General features: G+C 44.6%; 2 protein-coding genes across 3 annotated transcripts in view; both read left to right on the forward strand.

Moving 5' to 3' along the window:
* The window catches only part of si:dkey-45d16.4 (trichohyalin), an 11,431-nt gene extending 130 nt beyond the window's left edge, over window positions 1–11,301 (forward strand). Inside the window, exons 2-6 of the mRNA XM_063196362.1 lie at window positions 4,433–4,623; window positions 5,005–5,084; window positions 7,349–7,599; window positions 10,415–10,860; window positions 10,987–11,301. Coding sequence (XP_063052432.1) covers window positions 4,433–4,623; window positions 5,005–5,084; window positions 7,349–7,599; window positions 10,415–10,860; window positions 10,987–11,277 — 1,259 coding nt within the window. The 3' untranslated portion in view covers window positions 11,278–11,301. The remainder of the gene's footprint in view (window positions 1–4,432; window positions 4,624–5,004; window positions 5,085–7,348; window positions 7,600–10,414; window positions 10,861–10,986) is intronic.
* A 1,753-nt stretch (window positions 11,302–13,054) lies between these two features.
* LOC134447081 (phosphoribosyl pyrophosphate synthase-associated protein 1-like) overlaps window positions 13,055–21,806 on the forward strand; it is a 36,954-nt gene continuing 28,202 nt past the window's right edge. The window contains exons 1-4 of one of the 2 annotated variants that reach the window (XM_063196377.1): window positions 13,055–13,470; window positions 13,914–14,020; window positions 20,925–20,977; window positions 21,730–21,796. In XM_063196377.1, the coding sequence (XP_063052447.1) occupies window positions 13,938–14,020; window positions 20,925–20,977; window positions 21,730–21,796 (203 nt within the window). In that variant the 5' untranslated portion in view covers window positions 13,055–13,470; window positions 13,914–13,937. Of the gene's footprint in view, window positions 14,021–20,924; window positions 20,978–21,729; window positions 21,797–21,806 lie in introns of both variants that reach the window. The other variant, XM_063196369.1, reaches the window with a different exon arrangement.

Raw genomic sequence — 21,806 nt, forward strand, 5'->3', positions numbered from 1 at the left:
GAAATCACCACCAAGGGCTTCTTGTCAGTTCGTGGTAACATGTGGATTATGTTGCAGATGCCCACTCGTTCATAAACACTCGGCCGCGCGCCGCTGCGTATTTGTCAGACTGCGTAGTCTTTGCAGGTCAGACGTTGCCGCTACTTGTGTGCTGTGCTGGGCAAGGCGATTTAAGAGCGACGTCACTCGCACACACACACACACACACACACACAGTCGGCAGAGACGGTTGCCCACAAAATACCCTGGCTGTAAGTGGCGTCGCTCAAGCCTCCGCATCCAAATAGGTCACTTTGTCACGCGCTGAGACGCGATGTCAGTCACGCGCATTCCTCAAAGCACTTTAAATAGTTGTTAGATGAAAAAACAGCAGCTTGTATGTCCAATGATAATTCTTTACAAGACTCCAGTCCTGTCCTTGGCAGTCTGTCCTGTCCTGTCCTTGGTAGTCTACCCTTTTTCTGACCAGTGACCACTATTTAGAGTTCAGGCCAGGATGCTTTGAAAAGGGTAAGGCAGCCCGTGTGAACTTGACACACAGAAGATGTGATCAGATTAGTTGATGTTAGTTTTATTCATCTTAATGTCAAGTCACTGGATGTCAACAATGACTTTCATAGCCACTTTGATTCTATCAGGTTTTTTAAAATCACTCGATTCGATTAACGCCTTAAAGGGGTCCTATTATGCTTTTTCATGTCCACTACCCATTTATTGGGTTACACAGCATCTGTTGTATGTAAAAGCTTGGTGAAAGCTGCATTTCACAAATTGGCCTCTTGGGGGAGAATTTCTCTGCCGCAGGAACGCTATTTCTCAACTGTCAGAGAACGCGTGGTTGGGTTTTCAACATTCTATAGCTTTTGTTTCCGGTACGGGTCTACGTCATGCTGTACCTAACATTGCTGCTTATGGGATGGAGTGTTGACGATGTCACAGACCATTTATTAATTGCAGAGACAGTAGACCTAATGCGCATTTGTTCATCGCAGCCACATAGCCTAGGCCTATCTGAATTTGACAGTATTGTGATGAGATGTATCCTATTTGTGAATACACCACTCAGTGTACAAAATAGTGTACAAGAATAGTGTAGCCTACAAGGATAGTGTAGGATTTCGCCATCCACAAGTTTATTCCATTACGCATGTTTTTTTTTTTTCAATTCATAAATCGGCTCCGTCAATAGGCTACAGCATCGGTCTAGACTGGAGGCTACACTCACCTGTGGCCCAAGTTATATATTTTTGTTTCATTGTGATATTAAAGCTGCATTTTACATTGATAAAATACCGGTAGGTAGGCCTATGGCTAACGGGTCAGAAACAGTTGAATGAGGAAGGTCGAAAACAGGCAGAACGCGTTAACGCAGTTGCGCACTGAGAATCCAAAACACTTCCAAGTGGGTGAAAGACTCGAATCTCTCCTTTCTCTATTCACTTCAGGGCCGTTTTGCATATGCTGTTGGCAAGACTAACTTTTGTTTGGTAAGATGTGAAAACCCTACACTTGTATTGCCGCTTGAAGCATAACATTAATTAGAAGACGTGCGCTGATGTTATCCAAATAGGTATCACGACATGACCAGCAGCCGTTTGCATCAGCAATGTTGGCAAGGACTAGCCAGTTAGTATAGGCTATGCGTAGAATACAATTCAGTAATTAAAATGCAACGCAGTTTTGTTCATCATATCTGCAAGAGCAACGGGTATTGGCTTGACGTCGCTTAAAACTGGTCGAGTCGTCGGTCGGCATGCCAAAAATAATGAAACTGAAACGGACAGGGCCTATTGTTATAGGCCTATATAAAAAAAATCCTGTCCTGTCGATAAATGCGAACAAAAAAACCACGAAACCGAGACTAGGCCTAGGCGTTATAAGACCCAGTATGAAACCAATCCATCGAGGACTGCCCATTGCGCTTCCAATCCAGTGGGCGCATCATTTCTGCCGGGGACTAAATAGAAATGCAGTTACTAAAATGAAACCATGCACCTGAAAATACCTTGAAATGTATTTTTTATGAAGCATAGCCTATCACCATTGTGCATTAGGCCTACAGACAACGAGCAAACAGGAACTCATTTTTAAAAGCCAACAACGCGTGCGCTCAGTAGCCTAGTCAGGCTGGCTTGCAAATAGACCACAGGACGAATTTGAACACGGAGTTCATATCACAAATAGGGTGTCACGATATCACGGACAGACGTTGAATTGATAGGTTTGAGTCTGACAAGTCGTGCCCTTGTCTTACTGGGCGCACTCTTTCAATTTCGGACTGCGTCTTTGACAGCCAGATGGGGGCTGCCGCGGGAGCGAAGAAAATGTCCACAACTTCGCTGAATAAATAGGCCTATCCTTTGAACTGTGTATGCAATTGCAGATGATTAGCTTATTGGAAAGCCTATTTTGTGAAGGTTATGTCATTAACAAGGGAATGTGATCTGATTTCAATCCCAGAACATTCTTTGTGTCTTCAAATTTCCACCTGTCAACAGCAGATCTAGACTTCTCCCACCTAGACCAGCGCGACACTTGTCTGTTTGCGAGCAGTAAACTTGGCTGATAACTTCAACTTTAGGGCTACAGTATGCAAGGCTAGACAGCGGGTTAACCAATCAGGCCCCTACTGTTGCGTTAATAATGTTTGAGATAAAGATTCTTCAGCGCAGAAATAAACAAGACAGCGCAGATGGCTATTCGTTTTTTTTTTTTTGTTTTTTTTTTTTAAATATGGTCACAATCGCGTTATTACGCATCATATGCAATATGCGTATTATTTCATGAAACCTCAAATCGGAAGCAATAGCCTGTACCCAGCACTTTCAACCCTTTCTCAGATGAATGGCAGCCTTGTCCCAAGCGATTTTGAAATCAAACTGAAGCCCATGCACGGAAGACTCGCATTGGATAGGGACTGGGTTTCAGCAAATGACACAGAATAACACAAATAACAACGTGGGACTTATGATGCGTCCTTTTCAGATTAATTGTGGACATTGGGTGAACTATTTGGCTGTCAACTTTAGACATAGGCTACAGGGTTGGATTCCAGGTCAAAAACAGCTGTGCTGCTGACGTAATATTAGTAATAGAATGCTTGATGAAACGCTCCATGCTGCGTCGAGATTTCAGAATGTTGAAGGGTCTAACATTCTGCACTTCCACGCGTTTCAAACAGGCGGCGTAGGGTGCATGTACACAATGATAAAAAATAATGGACATGAAAACAAGTGATCATTCAAAATTAACTCCACTAACCACAGTAAAGCAAAATATTAACAATGAAAGTTATTCTAAATAGCATAATAGGGCACCTTTAAAAATAAAAGCCAGGAAAAATCTGGCATTCATGCACCTAGCTTTATCTATCCCATACACATGTATGCACTTACACACACGCACACGTGCAGGCAAGCACACACACACACACACACACACACACACACACACACACACACACACACACACACACACACACACACACACACACACACACACACACACACACACACACACACACACAAAACAGCTGGAGGGTGTTTCAGAAACACGATTAACCCTTTGAGGAGTTAGGATTTTAGGGATTATTTCCAAATATAAAAATCCGGCCAAGTCCTTGTTTGGTTTGGTTTGGTTTGGTTTATTTATGGTTATAGGACGATATGTAAAAGCGTAGAAACACTCATGTCCAATATGGTCCCTGATGGAAGACATCATAATGAGAACTCAACATTTTAGCAAGATTCTAATCACATATTTGTCATGGCAGGCCTACTCCTCTAAGGGTTAAGCCAGTGGTTCCCAACCTTTTTCTTCAGGGCCCCATGTTTTTACCATCGTAAGCTTTGGTGACCCAATCACGCGAGGGCCCGCACGAGACGGAGTCGAATGATACCCTCTGTTTCTTGCGAAAACTAATATTTCAGTTTATTTTATTCCTCAATTTCTCTTTGGTCCAATATGGAATTGGCCTAAATGTTTAATGTAGTAGCGCTTACATTTTGTTGCTTCTATGCATATATTAGTAAATGCTTTGTCATTTATTCAACATGGGCTATATAGGGTATTTAAAAGTAGACCCCTCAAAATCAAGAGGACTTCGCGACCCTCTGCAGATCTTTGGCGACCCTTAGATTGAGTCCCGATCCATAGGTTGGGAAACACTGGGTTAAGAGATCAGATGAACTTAACCCCTTAAGACGCGGCATTATAAATTTGTTGTTACCAGTATGGTAATGACCAAGTCGTGGTGCATTGCTAAAGGGCCTGTGTTGTGTCATAGTATTGTAGTGCTATGGTAGGTACATTTCAATGACTATTGCAGCGTGCCACTGGAGGTACGGCGTGCATTAAGGGGCTACCTTGTGCTACTAAACGACCTTCTTCATGGTATAATAACCCCCCCCCCCCCCCCCCACCCCCCCAATAGGTTTCTCCATCGCCGGGCCCTCCGCCAGCACCACCCCGCGCAAGCGTCAGGTGCGTTTCTCGGCCCGCCATGACATCATGCTGCTGCGTGAGGTCGTCGCCCAGAACCCCTTCAAGGCCAAGGAGACGACGCGCAGCTGGGGCCGCGTGGGCGAGATCATCAGCGCCGCCCTGCAGGACGAGAGCTTCGAGGTAGGGATGCAAACGATTAATCGATTAATCGACTTTAATCGATCAATGTGTTAATCAATTAAAAACATTAATCGCAATTAATCGACAATTCAACCGACAAGAGACCCAGGTGAAATGGGCATGTGAAGAGTGTGTGTTAAGAGGGGTATGAATAGTGGGAATATTTAAATCACCTTTGGATTAAAGAATTGAAATAGAATTAATTTAAATGTGGTATTTTATCTAAAATTTTAATTAAAATGTTCAGATTTAGTCCTTTTTTTCGAGAAACATTGATATTTCGGGGGGAAACCGCCGCTTATCAATTAATCGTAAGTCGATCGATAAGACTATCAACTAATGATTAATGAATTAATCGATAATTTGCATCCCTGCTTCGAGGTGGACGCGCGCCGCTGCCGAGAGAGGACCATGCTGCTGCTGGATTACTACAAGAAGCAAGACTTCCCCAGTCTGCGCAGGTGACAACACACACACACACACACACACACACACACACACACACACACACACTACAAGAAGCAAGACTTCCCTAGCCTACGCAGGTGACAACACACACACACACACACACACACACACACACACACACACACACACACACACACACACACACTACAAGAAGCAAGACTTCCCTAGCCTACGCAGGTGACAACACACACACACACACACACACACACACACACACACACACACACACACACACACACACACACACTACAAGAAGCAGGACTCCCCTAGCCTACGCAGGTGAGGAGCAGACACACACACACACACACACACACACACACACACACACACACACACACACACACTACAAGAAGCAAGACTTCCCTAGCCTACGCAGGTGAGGAGCAGACACACACACACACACACACACACACACACACACACACACACACACACACACACACACACACACACACACACACACACACACACACACACTACAAGAAGCAGGACTTCCCTAGCCTGCGCAGGTGACAACACACACACACACACACACACACACACACACACACACACACACACACACACACACACACACACACACACACACACACTACAAGAACCAAGACTTCCCCAGCCTACGCAGGTGACAACAGACACACACACACACACACACACACACACACACACACACACACTACAAGAGTCAAGACTTCCCTAGCCTGCGCAGGTGACAACACACACACACACACACACACACACACACACACACACACACTACAAGAAGCAGGACTTCCCTAGCCTGCGCAGGTGACAACACACACACACACACACACACACACACACACACACACACACACACACACTACAAGAAGCAAGACTTCCCTAGCCTGCGCAGGTGACAACACACACACACACACACACACACACACACACACACACACACACACACTACAAGAAACAAGACTTCCCAAGCCTGCGCAGGTGAGTAATACACACACACACACACACTACAAGAAACAAGACTTCCCAAGCCTGCGCAGGTGAGTAGCAGACACACACACACACACACACACACACTACAAGAAACAAGACTTCCCAAGCCTGCGCAGGTGAGTAGCAGACACACACACACACACACACACACTACAAGAAACAAGACTTCCCAAGCCTGCGCAGGTGAACACACACACACACACACACACACACACACACACACACACACACACACACACACACACACACACACTACAAGAAGCAGAACACACACACACACACTACAAGAAGCAGGACTTCCCAAGCCTGCGCAGGTCAAGTCAAGTCAAGTCAGCTTTTATTGTCAGTTTCTTCATATGTCATACAAGGAAATTGAAATTACGTTCTCTCTCTATACCATGAATGGACATAGACATGCACAGGACTGACATTCACAGGACTGACATTTACAGGACTGACATTTACAGACTGACATCAAAGTGCAAGACAGGACAAGTAACAGTGATGGACCAATAATAGTAAAATGAGGTAATAAATAATAACTGAGCTAACTTTTACTAAGGTAAAAGAAAACCCCCAAAATATATGAAATATATGACTTTATTTCATATATTTCTTTTTGTCATATGGTGGCTGGTTCAGGTTTGGTACGGAGCGTCTGTATGCCCAGAAGGAGGACTTGCTTCAGGAGGTGCTGGGTCATAACCCTCACCCCATCGCTCTCTCCAACTCTTTATGAACTTTATTCATTAAATATATAACTTTTAGGGCTGGGACTCGATTACATTTTTTAATCGAATTAATCTATAGGCTTTGAAATTAATTAATCGAATTAATCACATTTTAATTGCATTTAAATATCTGACTTGAGAACAGTAAAAAAAATAATTTCACATGGATTTTGTCTAATGACAATAAATAAGCTTAATCTAAAGATATTGTTCCTTTTTAAAAGAAGAGAGAATTCTTCTCAATTTCAGCAGGCTGTTCACCATCAGGCGTAATACTGCCCTCCACTGGTCTAATCCAGAACTATTAAGCTATATTTTGTAGTGCGATTAAAATGAGTTAATTTTTTTAATCGCCCTAATAACTTTATTTCGTATATTTCTTATTTCTGTATTTCTGTGGTGGCTCAGGTTTGGTACGGAGCGTCTGTATGCCCAGAAGGAGGACTTGCTTCAGGTGGTGCTGGGTCATAACCCTCACCCCATCTCTCTCTCCAACTCACTTTATTCATTAAATATATAACTTTATTTCATATGTTTTCTTGTTTTGTCAGGTTTGGTACGGAGCGTCTGTATGCCCAGAAGGAGGACCTGCTTCAGGTGGTGCTTGAGCTGGAGGCGGAGAAGGTGCTGGGGAAGGAGGAGAGCAAGTACCATGACGACGAGCTGCTGAGGAGGAGAGTCCTGGGGAAGGAGGAGAGCAAGTACCACGACGAGGAGCTGAGGAGGAGAGTCCTGGAGGAGCTCAGCATGCAGGAGGAGCAGGAGAAACCCGACCTGCTGTCTGCCACAGCACCCCCTACAGGTGAGGGGGCAAGAATCGCTCCTCATGAGTAACTAAGTATTCCACCTCTGCTGCAGAATGACCTAATCAAACAATCGTCTAGTTGAGTAGGATACTTCAGGCACACTTTTGGGTCATTTCACGTGGAGTGACCATCACTAGGGTTGTGGATGTGTTCTGACTAACATGCCAACGAGCCTGGCTCTTTGGTGTAGCGGTCAGAGCCCCGGTTTACTACCCCAGAAGGTCTGGGTTCGAGTCCCAGCTGGGCAACTCTACTCCCCTTCGCTACAGACCTAATCAAACAATCGTCTAGTTGAGTAAGATACTTCAGGCACACTTCTCCGGCATCCACGTGATCTCAGGGGAACGCCCTTTTAGGAAACCTTCGGTTAGGAGACCTTTGGAGACTTTAGGTTGAGAATACATGGAGTTCCCATAGCGCTGTAGATGGCGGTAGCGATCATCGCCAAACACCAGAAAAAGTGAAGAAGAAGCAGGGGAGACCAAGCGTGCGTTACAATATGCGACCTTGCCTCCTCCACTTGTGCTTGTCTCCTCGCCCCACCTCCTAGCCCCTCCGTGGAGAAACCGATAAAGTTTCCCAGCTGTCAGCCTAGCCACAACAACTTTTGAGGGACTGTTTTTCATTCACCATCCCAATTGCAAATGAGAAGACGGCTTTACAATTGAACTTTTGCAAGATATTGAAATATAATGCTGTGGTCAGTGATGTCATCATGACTTCCTGGTACGAGGAGACAAGCACAAGTGGAGGAGGCAAGGTCGCATATTGGAACACACTCCCAACTTGAGCACACTCCTTTGCATTGGGTGGGCGGAGTTTGAATTATCTTACTCTACTAGACGATTCTTTAAGTTGGTAACACTTTATAATAATGGATGCAAAAAAGCATTTTAAAGACTTCATAAATAATTAACTATTGATGAACAAAACATTAACAAACGTTCGTAAATGATTAGGAAATGTAAACAAATGCTTGTAAATGACTAGGAAATGTTATGTTAATATTTCATATTTATCAAACATTTACAAGTTGCTTGTAAATGAATAAAATAGTCTGTTATAAGGTGTGTAAAATCTTGAATATATCATTTGTAGATATTTTATAAAGCATTAATAAAGCTTAGTTAATAATAAAAACATTTGTTAATGTTTTATTCATCATTAGTTAATTATTTACTGAGTCTTTACTAAGGAACATTATTATAAAGTGTTACCTTTAAGTTTAACCTAATGATGTTGATTAGTACAGTGGTTCCCAACCTTTTTCTTCAGGGACCCATGTTTTTACCATTGGAACGCTTTGGTGACCCAACATGGGCTATACATGGTATTTTAAATTAAACCCCTTAAAATGAAGAGGGCTTTGCGACCCTCTGTGGATCTTTGGCGACCCATAGGTTGGGTCCCAACCCATACTGTAGGTTGGGAACTACTGGCTTAGTATATACAGTATATTATCATGAGGAGGCCGCTGGTGTTGGCGCCCGACACGGACACATATACTGTTATATATTGATACTGTACATGGAGACACATATAGATAGTCAAGTCAAGTAGGTTTTATTGTCAATTTCTTTACATGCACTGGTCATACAAAGAATTTGAAATTACATTTCTTGCTTTCCCATTAGACATAGACTAATCTAGGTAAGGACATAGACAGTATAGACATAGACAGTACTTATACATGGACTTAAGACAGTATGGACATAGACAGTGCTCATACAGACATTTAAAGTGCAAGACTGGACAACAGAAGACTTGTAGAGGACATACATTAAGAGGTATCTGTTGTGCTTTTGTGCTTTTCCTAAAAAAAGTCCTTTATAGCGTTCTGACATGGTAATAGTAGCATTTTGAAGAAAATAAATATTAAAAAAGGTCTGTCAAGTACACCAGCAGCAGTGTGTGTGTGTGTGTGTGTGTGTGTGTGTGTGTGTGTGTGTGTGTGTGTGTGTATGTGTGTGTATGTGTTTAGTGCAGGTAGAAGGTGCGGTGTGCGTCTTGTGTGTGTGTTCGTGTGTGTGTGTGTGTGTGTGTGTGTGTGTGTGTGTGTGTGTGTGTGTGTGTGTGTGTGTGTGTGTGTGTGTGTGTGTCAGTGTGTGTATGTTTGGGTTTAGTGCAGAAAGTGCAGTGTGCTTGTGTGTGTGTGTGTGTGTGTGTGTGTGTGTGTGTGTGTGTGTGTGTGTGTGTGTGTGTGTGTGTGTGTGTGTGTGTGTGTGTGTGTGTGTGTGTGTGTGTGTGTGTGTGTGCATGTTTTGAGTTAGTGCAGGTTGAAAGTTCAGTCACGAGTATAGTAGTGCAGGTGGAATGTTCAGTCGCAGATATGGTGGTGGGGGGATGGGGGGGGGGGTTGTCAGTGGCCTTGCTGGCTAGAGGCTGACAGTGGAGGGAGAGTGGGTTGAGTGTTCAGGATAGGACAGGATAGGACATACACTAAAGACATACGCTAACATCCAAACAAAATGTAAAATAAAATGGAGCATGTTTCACATCACAACGGTCTGCAACCACCATGGACCACAAACTCACACGCAAAAGTTCAAAGACCCATGCACACCTTCTAGGTGCTGATAAATACTTTAAAAGGAAAAACGTTTACCGCACACTTGTTTGACTTTACGCTCATTTATTTTGAACGAAAAACGTGTTTCACCTGATGACGCACAGAGGCGAAACGCATTGTTCGCTCTGATTAAAAAAGCATAAAGTCCAATAAGTGTGCGGTAAACTTTTTTCCTTTTAAAGTATCACACACACACACCTCCACCTTTGACCCCCATAACCTGCCCCTCTCCCACTCCCCAGTGGTCACGACCCCTGAGCCCCCCGGGGAGGAGGCCGTTGGCGTTAGCGGCCGACACGGACACCTCATCAGCGGGGTGCAGGAGCTGGTGGACGATGACGACGACGACGGCGATGACGACGGCGATAACTGCGGCCTCCCGGAGCTGCTGCTGCCCGGAGGAGGGGGAGGGGGAGGGGCGTTGGCGTTGGCGCCCACGGCCAAGCGGGCGTGCCAGTGCTGCTGCCAGACCTACGCGGAGATCCTCAGCTTCCTGGAGAAGCGGGCGGAGGCCGAGACGCGTCTGCGCGAGGAGGAGATGGCGCTGCGGCGCGAGGAGCTGGAGCTCGAGCGCGAGAAGATCGGACTGGAGCGCGAGCGGCTGGCGGCTGAGCGGCGGGAACGGGAGCAGAGGTTCGAGCTGGAGAGCCAGGAGAGGCAGGTCATCCTGGACCTGCTCCGCGAGAAGGTGGGTCAAAGACGTGCAAAATGAAATTGTCATTCAGTGTAACGGATACCTTCTGCTGACTGTAACTGTAAAAAACATGACTCTTTTTATTTTATTTTTTATCTCCTGGACCTGCTCTGGGAGAAGGTGCTGCCGCCGAGGAGGGACAACCCCCCCGAGCAGTCGACGAGGAACCACCCAGAGCAGCCGACAAGGAACCACCCCGAGCAACCACTGAGGAACCACCCCGAGCAGCTGACGAGGAACCACCCCGAGCAGCAGCAGCCACTGAGGAACCCGCCTGAGTCACAGATGAACCCCGAGCAGCAGCTGAGGAACCCCCCTGAGCAGCCGCAGAACAACCCCTCCGAGCAGCAGCAGCAGCCACCGCCAGCACAGCCACAGCCACAGGTCCGCGGGAAGGACGCAGAGGGCTGAGAGCGGCAACGTTATTAGGGGCTTATGAACAATGGGGCACCTAAGTCACGCCCTCCACTTCCTGGTTCATGGGGCAGGGGGAGTCAAAAAATAATTACTGGGCTTGAAAAGTTGTGTTTTTTTGACACCAATTCAAACCTTGGACCTCCACCTATGCACCACAAATCCAAAAATCACTCATTTTCAAGCCCAGTAATCATTTTTTGACTCCCCCTGCCCCATGAACCAGGAAGTAGAGGGCGTGACTTAGGTGCCCCATATGAGTGGAATGGAGAGAGGAGGAGGAGGAGGGAAGAGAGAGGAGGAGGAGGAGGGAGGACGAGAGAGGAGCTTTGGCCACACTTGACACTCACAGGCATGCCAATAAAGTGCATTTGAGGTTTTATTTGACAGAGAGAGAGAGAGAGAGAGAGAGAGAGAGAGAGAGAGAGAGAGAGAGAAAGAGATATGGGCAGAGACTGAGAGGGAAAGAGAAGAATAACTGGGTTATCTTGAACAGTATGAGAGAAAGAGAGCATTTGAGTTTGTATTTGAGAGAGAGAGAAAGAGAGAGAGAGAGATATGCAGACATTGAGAGGGAAGGAGAGAAGGAAAACTGGGTTATCTTGAACAGAATGTGTGTCTGTCTGTCTGTCTGTCTGTCTGTCTGTCTGTCTGTGTTGTGTGTGTGTGTGTGTGTGTGTGTGTGTGTGTGTGTGTGTGTGTGTGTGTGTGTGTGTGTGTGTGTGTGTGTGTGTGTGTGTGTGTGTGAGAGAGAGAGAGAGAGGTCAGATGTTTTGCACAGCACCAAGGGGGCCTCTGTGTTAGCCACAGCCATGCAGGCCTGCATGTGACACTTTCCAAAGGATTCCAGGAACAGAGATGAGAAGAAGGGCTACAAAATGTGCATTTTCAATTAAAATGGGAAACATTTTTTTATTTTCCACTGTTCTGTCCATATCTACCACATTAGAGGCAATTTAACCTTGTGGGTGATACCTGAAGCCCTTGTCCTTTGCCTATGTGTGTGTTACAATAAGCGACCTTGCCTCCTCCACTTGTGCTTGTCTCCTTGTACCAGGAAGTAATATGTCATGATGACATCACTGACAACAGCATTATATTTCAATATTTTTGATATTGAAAATATTGAAAAATATTTTTTCAAGAAAAAGCTCGATTGTAAAGTATTTTTCTCATTTGCAATTGGGATGGTGAATGAAAAATGGTCCTTCAAAAGTTGTTGTAGCTAGTCTTACAGCTGGGAAACGTTATCGTTTTCTGCACGGAGGATGGGCCAGGAGGCGGGGCGAGGCCACAAGCACAAGTGGAGGAGGCAAGGTTGCATATTGTAACGCACTCTATGTATGTGTACAGTGTATACTTTCCCCCCTATTACTTGTTGTAGGTTACATTGCTGGATGATAGTTGCCTTAAAAAAAGAATAAAAGTAATAGAACTAACTAACCTATGTTTTCTATGTCTGCTATTCTTCAAAGTATGACTTCTGAAACAAATAATGAAGCCAATCTCGTTTTATATGCCATCATACTTGTGAACTAAGTGAACGTTTATGCGCCGTTTATATCTGTTTTTTCCAGCCAATTAAACGACTCTTGGCCCTAAAATGCAATGCAGTGTTTTGGTTATCCCTTTCCTTGACCCGGCAGACATTTCATACATCCGATTGGCCAAAGCTTTCCGAGAACCGCCCCTTTTCCTATGAAATGCGAGTTGCTGGTAGCGCATTGGCTGCGCTGGCCTGCCTGTCGACTACTTATTTTAACCAATGAAAACGGTGGGATTTTTTTTTTTATTCTGACCGCATTGCAACAAAGTTTACAGTGGTGTGGCTGAAGCCTAAATTTTGTTATTTTGTATCCGATTGTGTGGCTTGCTACTACTTGAGAAGGATGTGAAATGGCAACATTTTGTAACATTTAATCGACGGTTGTGTAATACGCCTTTAGGAGCGAAGTACAAACGAAGCTATTGCCTCAGTTGTGCTTGTTTATGGCATGGTAGACAAACCCAGCGTTGTGTGAAACGATCGATGACTGGCTCTTTCTAACCGTAGTTAGTAGTTGCCTAAACACACCCATAGGTGGTTGGTTGCTCTGAATTTGTTTGGGTTGTGTACCTAGTTAGTGAGACGACGTAGGCTATTTCTCGAAACACATTCAGGACAGCAGACTGGTACACGCGCTTTTCAAGGTAGTATGTCCTGCTGGTTTTGATGCAGAATCGCTGTTTTCAGTTGCTTTATCACTATTGGTGGTCCGGTGGTTTTGTTATGCGAGTGTTTTTTTATCAGGCTATTGCAGGATAGCGACAGCGACACTGGAAAACAGAGGGCATCCCTGACACCCATCCCTGAAGTTCCAGTTAGCCATATAGCTCGCACTATAGGGCGTTTTGTTTTCGGATTTGTCTACTCTAAAGTAGCATCAACCACATAGGTTGTGTTCTAGGCTACAAATAGTAGGCTTGTGATAACTGCAGGGCTGCTCTCGTTAGTTTGCCTTATAGTCTATTGCATACCACTGTAAATTTGTTGTCTTGCGGGTGAAAAAAAGTATTCGCTGAAAGTTGAAAGTATGCCAAAAAGTCGTCTGGGACCTCACAAGTCTTTTCTCTCCCTTTCCAAATCACCGAAGTTGTCCTATGGTTATCAGTCCAGGATGAATGTCGGCAAAAGTGGTTACCGTGTCTTCTCTGCAAACTCCACAACAGCATGCACAGAACTCGCCAAGAAGATCACCGAGTAAGTTCTTTAAAAAAAAAACATGGTCACCATTTTCTGCCTACTGCAAAGACTGTGTGCGGAAAAAAAGAATGCTATAATTTCTGGTTTCTGTATCTTTCCTGCGCTGGCTTTGGGTTTCTGGGTCTTGGTCTATCTATCCTACTTGTACCCTTTTGATGTTTTGGGTACAGTGCAGCCATGCGAGACCTGCTTCAGTTTTGTTGCAGTAGCAGAAGCCACGGCAAGGCTATCTTGTTGTTTTCCTCATCTGCCAGCATGGCATCTTGTCCCCTCAACTGGGTTAGTTCGAGCCCAGGGCATGGGTGGGGAATCTTTTTCATTCGAAGGGCCACTTCAAATTCCTCCAAGGGCCATAGGCTACTATGAACACAAACCAGGATTTCCCTCTGCACTTTAGGCCTATATTGAAGGCAGCCACCTTTAAATCAGACTCTGGGTCGTCTGAATATAACCTAATTATATTGAAATTGTAATCACTAAGATTCCTTTGCAAACTATTTCATTTCATTCTGAAGCTGCAAAACATTAAAGTTATAACGGCCCTCGAGACATAGGTTCCCCACCCCTCACCCTCTCTCGTCTTTAGGCCCGTGTGACAAACATTCCTCTGCTGCTGCTGAGGTGGACAGTCACACAGGCCATCAAACCCACCCAGTCAACAGACTTGTCACACTCACAGGCTCAGCAGTGTCATAGCAGAATCAGTGTTGCCAGATGTGTCTGACCAAATCCCGCCCAGAAGGTTCTCAAAAACCGCCAAAATGCACTAAATTCCGCCCAAATTCAACAAATTACATTGACTTCGGTGGAACAGCTGAAAATACCGCCGAATGGACAATTTTTCCCGTTTTTACCCGCAGACCCTCATCCAAAGTAGCCCATTTGGGCGGGTAACCACCCAATCTGGCAACACTGAGCAGAGTTCGTCATGGCATTTGTAACGGCCATATGTGGCTGATTAAACCAGCCGAAAGGACGAGTATCAAAAGATTGCCAATGATTGGCTCAAGTTAAATTGGACAGCAGCCTCCGTCAGTTTGACACTTTTGACACTTTGTTGTTGCTGGCCCTTTAAAGATCAGTTCAGAACTTCTCATGTTTTCCATTAACACATCCATTTCTCAAAAAGCTGGAGAATCACAACGTGCATGCTGGGTTCTTTAGAAATAATTTGGGTTAGGGGCGATGATGCTTTCTTTGCTGGGTCGTGCTTGGCTCTGGATGGCCTGGTAGACAACAGGTTTTATCAATGATGGCACCGCCCAGGTTACCGGCCCAATTTCTGAGGCAGAGATGAAAGACTGAACAGCAAGGCGGAATTAGATTTGAGCTGTCTGCCCCTCCAAACAGCTGCCCGGTAGCTTATTTAGTGACTCCCCTTTGATTCAGGCGATGGGGATGAGATAAGATGGATGGATGGTGCGTTAGATGTAGCCTCGCGAGCCATCCCACGTACTTCTGCCAAAGGATTGGCTCCACTACGGTAGTCTAGCTGTGCTTCTCTGTGGAGTGCCTGGAGCAGTAGGATTTTGATCGAAACGCGAACCCCCCCCCCGCCAGAAAACGGCCAATAAGCGAATAAGCTCCCCACAAGGGGGCAAAAGAGGGAGGACGCTCGTGACAATGACGTACACATCTGCACCAGAGCCATTGGTCTGCGCTATGTTGTTGTTGAGTAACTGCCTGCGATTGGGTGAGAGGTGTCCAATAATTTCAAACCATAACTGAGTGCAAACTTCCTGCTTCCTGCAATCGCTTCAGAGCAAACAAATGCCAGACCATAAATACGAAATGAAATGGTAGTATTATGGGATGGTCAGGACCAGGCTACGTTAGATGTGCTGCTTCACCAGAGCCGGTTTTACCAGCAGGAAGACTAGGCAATTGCCTAGGGCCCCTAGCCTGATAAACCAGCCTAACGGCTGTGATACATGTACGTAAATTCCACCCGCTCTCAACCTGCTCGCTCGCCTCGTGTGGTGACGTAGCATCGTTTCCAGGTCAAATTAGCTTAGCAATAATCGCAATCATTCTCTGACCATCCCCCCTGGTTTGATTTTACAACTCGACCACTGTACTGCCTATGTTTACATTTTGTGATGACGAAAACCGCACAGCGATGAACTCCCATTTAAGCCATTTTATTGCGTGACGTTTCGGGCCCTTAAATGGGAGTTCATCGGTGTGCAGTTTTCTTCATTACCTATGGATTAACTTTTTTTGAACCTGCACCCGAAACCAGTCACTGGATATGCGTGAGATTCGATTGGGATATGTTTACGTTTTACCTCGGGCCACAGCATGGGTTGAACCGCCACTGTGCTGCGTGACTGGCTGGCGTGTGCATGGCTGTGAAGGATGTCTCCTGTCTGTGTCATGTCGAGGCAGGTAACGGCTGACGGGCCCTGATTTGTGTCTATTAGACAAGCACTTCAAGGACAGACACACACACACAGCACACACACACACACACACACACACACAATCAATGTCAATATTGTGGATTTTGCAACACACACACACACACACACACACACACACACACACACACACACACACACATAATCAATGCAGGGCTGATAGTATTCAGGCTCCATGCCTGATTTCAGGCTTGACAGAGTTTGCAAAAATAAAAACATTGATAATAATTAGACATCAGATTATTCTTATCTCAGAGAGTGTTACAGGTTCAGGGTTTATTCTACTATCAGGCTTGAATAATGGTCATACACAGGCTATTAGATGTTTGAATAATGTGCCTACGTTACGTCACTATGCAGTATCTTGTCGTCGTCCTTAGAGCAGGGGAAAAAGTTCAGGCTCAGGATTTTTTTTCACTATCACCCCTGTCAATGTCAATATTGTGGATTTTAGGTTACCATACACTGTAACAGGTTGCCTCAACGTGGGCTGAAGAAGAGTTCTAGCTCAGGATAATATGCAGGCCGCCTGGCTAGCTTTCTGCCCCTGTCCCTCTCCCATCACCCTCCTATGGCCATCTCACACTTTTAGGGAGAACTGGGAGAACCCTACCCTATTCATTAGGTTGACTGGGACTACGGGCCTCTGCAAGCTCTAAGCCCATCATAAAATACCCCTTCCATCCCTACACACACACACACAGACGCATGCGAGCGCGTACACACGCACACACGCACGTACACACGCACACAGACACTTATGCTGTCAGAATGCTGTTTTTAGCCAAGCTAGTCTGTGAGATGCTATGTCAGTTCAACAGAAGCTCGTTTACTCTTTTGGAGTTTTGTCTGCATGCCACAGAGGGCTGCTGACCTCGTTTTTTTTAGTCACCTGACCCAAATCTTACAATTTAGGGCAAACAAGAATACATGTAGCCTGGTTCTCACTGGCGGCGCTTGTGTGCTAGGGATGCAAACGATTAATCGAGTAATCAACTTTAATCGATCAATGAATTAATCGATTAAAAAATATTAATCGACAATTCAACTGACAAGAGACTCAGGTGAAATGGGCATGTGAAGAGTGTGTGTGAATAGTGTGAATATTTAAATCACTTTTGGATTAAAGAAATGTAATTAAATGAAATATAATTAATTTAAATGTGGTATTTTATCTCGTTTTTTAATGAACATTTTTAGATTTAGTAGTTTTTTTTCCAGAAACATTGAGATTTTGGGGAGAAAACGCCGCTTATCAATTAATCGTAAGTCGATCGATAAGGCTATCAACTAATGATTAATGAATTCATCGATAATTTGCATCCCTATCACACACTACCATCTGGTAGCGCTGCCATTGACATGCTCGTCTCGAGTAGAAAATAAACGGAGCATTTCTTGCTTGAATATCAACGGCAGCTGGCATTGATGAGTCACATGACAGATTCTAGACTATAGTGGCACTTTAGAGATGAATAGAAAACGTTTTTGAAAGCATTTATTGGTGGTGAGTGAGTTGCAATAAATGCACCATTTATTTTCTGACTCGAGAAGAGCATGTTAACGGCAGTGCTACCAGACGGTAGTTTGTGTATACACATGCACCGCCGGTGAGAACCAGGCTAGAGTACATGTGCAAAGGAGTAGTGATATACACTTAGTCACATAAGTAGCCCAAGCACATACACAAATAACATGTACATAGCACACGCAGACTGAATGTTGACCTCTCTCTAACATTCCGTCTGTCAGATGGTAACAGTAATAACAGACATCTATTCCAGCCAATGCGACGCTACCCCATGTGGGTAATTGGTCACAACACAGTATCTAGCCTGGGGGGGGGCAGCGGTGTGGGAGGGGAGAGGCTGCTCTGTCAACAAAGATGCTTTGAACAGAGTTGACCAGGCTCTCTCTCTCTCTCTCTCTCTCTCTCTCTCTCTCTCTCTCTCTCTCTCTCTCTCTCTCTCTCTCTCTCTCTTCTCTCTCTCTCTCTCTCTCTCTCTCTCTCTCTCTCTCTCTCTCTCTCTCTCTCTCTGCGCTACAGTGTGAGTAAACAGACCCTACATGCATATCCTGTTTTTCCCTTTAGCTAACGGGCACCCCTTTATGTCCAAGCTATCTGTCACTTTCTAACTTTCCTTATCAGTTGGCCTTGCCATCACCTGTGACATTTTAAAGGTGAACAGGGCAGGGTTGCTTAGGTCCTTATGTAACCTAGCCCCTTGTCCAGGTGTAGTGGGGGTGTTGTCTTTCAGATGGTCAGCAGGGCTTGACACTGGCACCTGCCAACCGGCCAAATGCTGGTAAAACTGGGCTGTGGCTGGTAACAATTTCAGTGTCACTAAGCAATTTGGCAGGTAGCTTATTCTATGGTATGGCATATCAGAATAGCGTATATATTCTGCACTTTGCCCCTCCCGTATCAATTATTTGTATTTAAGTTCAAGAAAAAGGTCAGTTACTCAGTTTCTAGTTGTTTTTTTGTTTCCATGTAGAAACTCATGCACTCATCTTCTTACTATAATCACATCATCTTCTGAGGTTAGATGTACAGCGTCATGATAAAAAAAATGTAGCTAGTAAAACAGCTGGATGGCTAATGACTCTTGAAAACCACTAGCCACAGTGGCAAAATTAATGTCAAGCCCTGATGGTCAGGTGTATTCCAAGACGGTGGTTCAGTTAGGAAACCAGGTTAAGTTAACTTAGAGAGGGGGAGTGGTCAATTGGTTAATAGAAGAGTCACTGTGCAGGAAATGGTCAAAACAGGTACTGCAACTATGCTGCTCATTGAAACTGGGCTACCTATTGCCAAATTTGATCTTTACATGAAAGTTTACTAAGTAATAAAGAAATATTTTCTAGTAAGGTCCAAGTAGAGTCATTTTTGCAGCTAAAAATGGCTATTTTTGGAAATTCAAAATGGCGGACCATGGAGATGATCCCCCTTTTTCATGTATGAAAAGTGCAATTTTTCCAGTCATAATGAATACTTAAAATTTGATGGTGGTGGTAAGTATTCATGAAAAAGGTAACATTAGTGAATGGGCAGCATGCATTCTGGAAATAAACAACTAAAAATCTCACACAGTGTCTTAGAGAGGGGGAGTGGTCAATTGGTTAATAGAAGAGCCTGGAGTCTTCATGTCCTTGACTAACTACTGTAAAGAAAATATGCAGCCTTTGTATAGGTTTACCCCTTTTCTGTAGGTTAACTTAACTGTAGTTTTGTTTTTTTAGATGTGTGATTTGAAAAATGTACCAGTCTTGTCCATAAAATGAAAGGAAAAGTAAAGGTCCGCAAGGTCTGCGTCTGATGCTCCCAAAATGTAATGGCATAACATTTCGGACTATCAGTCCTTCATCACAGACAAACAAACAAATAAACTTAGCCAGTTTCATCACTTAAAGTGATATTGTCCCATTTTGGATATAAGCTCATATTACACATCCCCTTTAGTTAAATAGTTGACTTCTACCATTCTCCTGTACTTTCAACCGTTTTCTGAGTATGGCCGTGCAAATTTTACCCCCAAACTAGCAGTTAACATTGAGTCCTATGAGAGACCAGCTGGCGGCTAACTGGTCTCATAGGAGTCAATGTTAACTGCTAGCTTGAAGGTGAAGTTTGCACTGCCGTACTCAGAGAACGGTTGAAAGTACATGAAAACGGTCAAACTCAATTTTTTAACTCAGGGGGAGGTGTAATCTGAGCTTATTTCCAAAAATTGGACAGTGTCACTTTAACAATGTTTGTGGAATACCCCCTCTGGTGGGTTAGTGTCAGCTGTTGAAGAGGTGGACTTCATGCCTTGTCCACGTATCACATGTGCTGCTGCGTACGTAGTGTTGTTTTGTTTGTCAGCTGTCCAAAGGGAATTGATCACCTTGCCCTTTGGTGTCCTTATCTACAGGCCTGACCCAGAGGCAGAGCTGGGATCACATTCAGCCATAAAACTGCCATCTTTTTTTTTTTTTTTTTTGTGTGTTTGTTCGGAAGTATTTGCTTACAGTGGAATTTTGGTGCGGCAACTTATTGTGTGCGCGCGCGATAAGTGTGTGCGTGCGCGTGTGCAGGCTATATGCGCGTGTGTGTGTAGGCTATATGCGTGGGTGCGTAGGCTATGTGTGTGTGTGTGTGTGTGTGTGTGTGTGTGTGTGTACATGTGCACATTTGTGTCAATGAATGTTGGGGGTGATGGGTGTAAGGTGAAGTGTGTTGACTTTATGAATGGAGATTGTGTAAAACATACAGTGTACTCACGTGTCTGTGTGTGTGTGTGTGTCTCTCTGTCTCTCTCTCTCTCTGTCTCTCTCTCTCTCTCTCTCTCTCTCTCTCTCTCTCTCTGTCTCTCTGTCTCTGTCTCTCTCTCTGTCTCTCTGTCTCTCTGTCTCTCTCTCTCTCTCTCTCTCTCTCTCTCTCTCTCTCTCTCTGTCTCTCTCACTCTCTCTCTCTCTCTCTCTCTCTCTCTCTGCAGACGGCTTGGTGTTGAGCTGGGGAAGTCTGTAGTATATCAGGAGTCCAACAGAGGTGAGCAGCCAATCACCATCCTCCATAGTAGTGCGGTAGCCAATCAGCTTCCCCCCTGCCCAGTGCTGTAGCCAACTAGCATCCTCCACAGCAGTGCTGTAGCCAATCAGCATCCTCCCTGTCCAGTCCAGTGCCCCTTGCACCAATTAGAGCCATATACACAGTCAATTCTGTTAGTTTGGACCCTCCCCTCTACACACTGAATTGACACACGTACGTTCAGCACTTACAAGACTTAGTCAAAATTGACACTAGAGTGTATTTTGCACCTACCCTCCAAGTTCTGTGGACATCAGCATATTCTATCTTGCCCTGCTCTCAGAAGGAAAATACAACACTTTTTAAAATGTATTGATGTGACCAAACTTATTTAATGTATTTATTCAATTACTTTTTATCATTGTTGATTTTTAATGTGAAGTGAATAGTATTACCTGTACTGGCCATGAAATAGCCACAGTTGCATATTTGGCCATAAATGTAAACAAACAAACAATCTAAGTTCTGAATTTGCGCTACCAAATGTACTGTGTAGAGAAAGCCCTCTTTCACCAGTGTTAGAAGCAACGATATAACCGTTCCTGGACCAGCATATATATATACGATCATTTCCTTTGCACTTCTGTTACCAAAAAAGGAAACTGTACAATGAACTGGGAGATATTGTCTGAGAGTCTTTGCTCAATGAAATAAGTTTTGGGGGGTAGAGACAACCCTGTTCAATGTGTTTTCATGTGGTGTCTTGTCAACAGAGACCAGAGTGGACGTTAAGGAGTCTGTGCGTGGGCAGGACATCTTCATTATCCAGACCATACCCAGGTAAGGCACA

This window comes from Engraulis encrasicolus, chromosome 1 (genome assembly GCF_034702125.1).
Source record: "Engraulis encrasicolus isolate BLACKSEA-1 chromosome 1, IST_EnEncr_1.0, whole genome shotgun sequence".
Classification (NCBI taxonomy): Eukaryota; Metazoa; Chordata; class Actinopteri; order Clupeiformes; family Engraulidae; genus Engraulis; species Engraulis encrasicolus.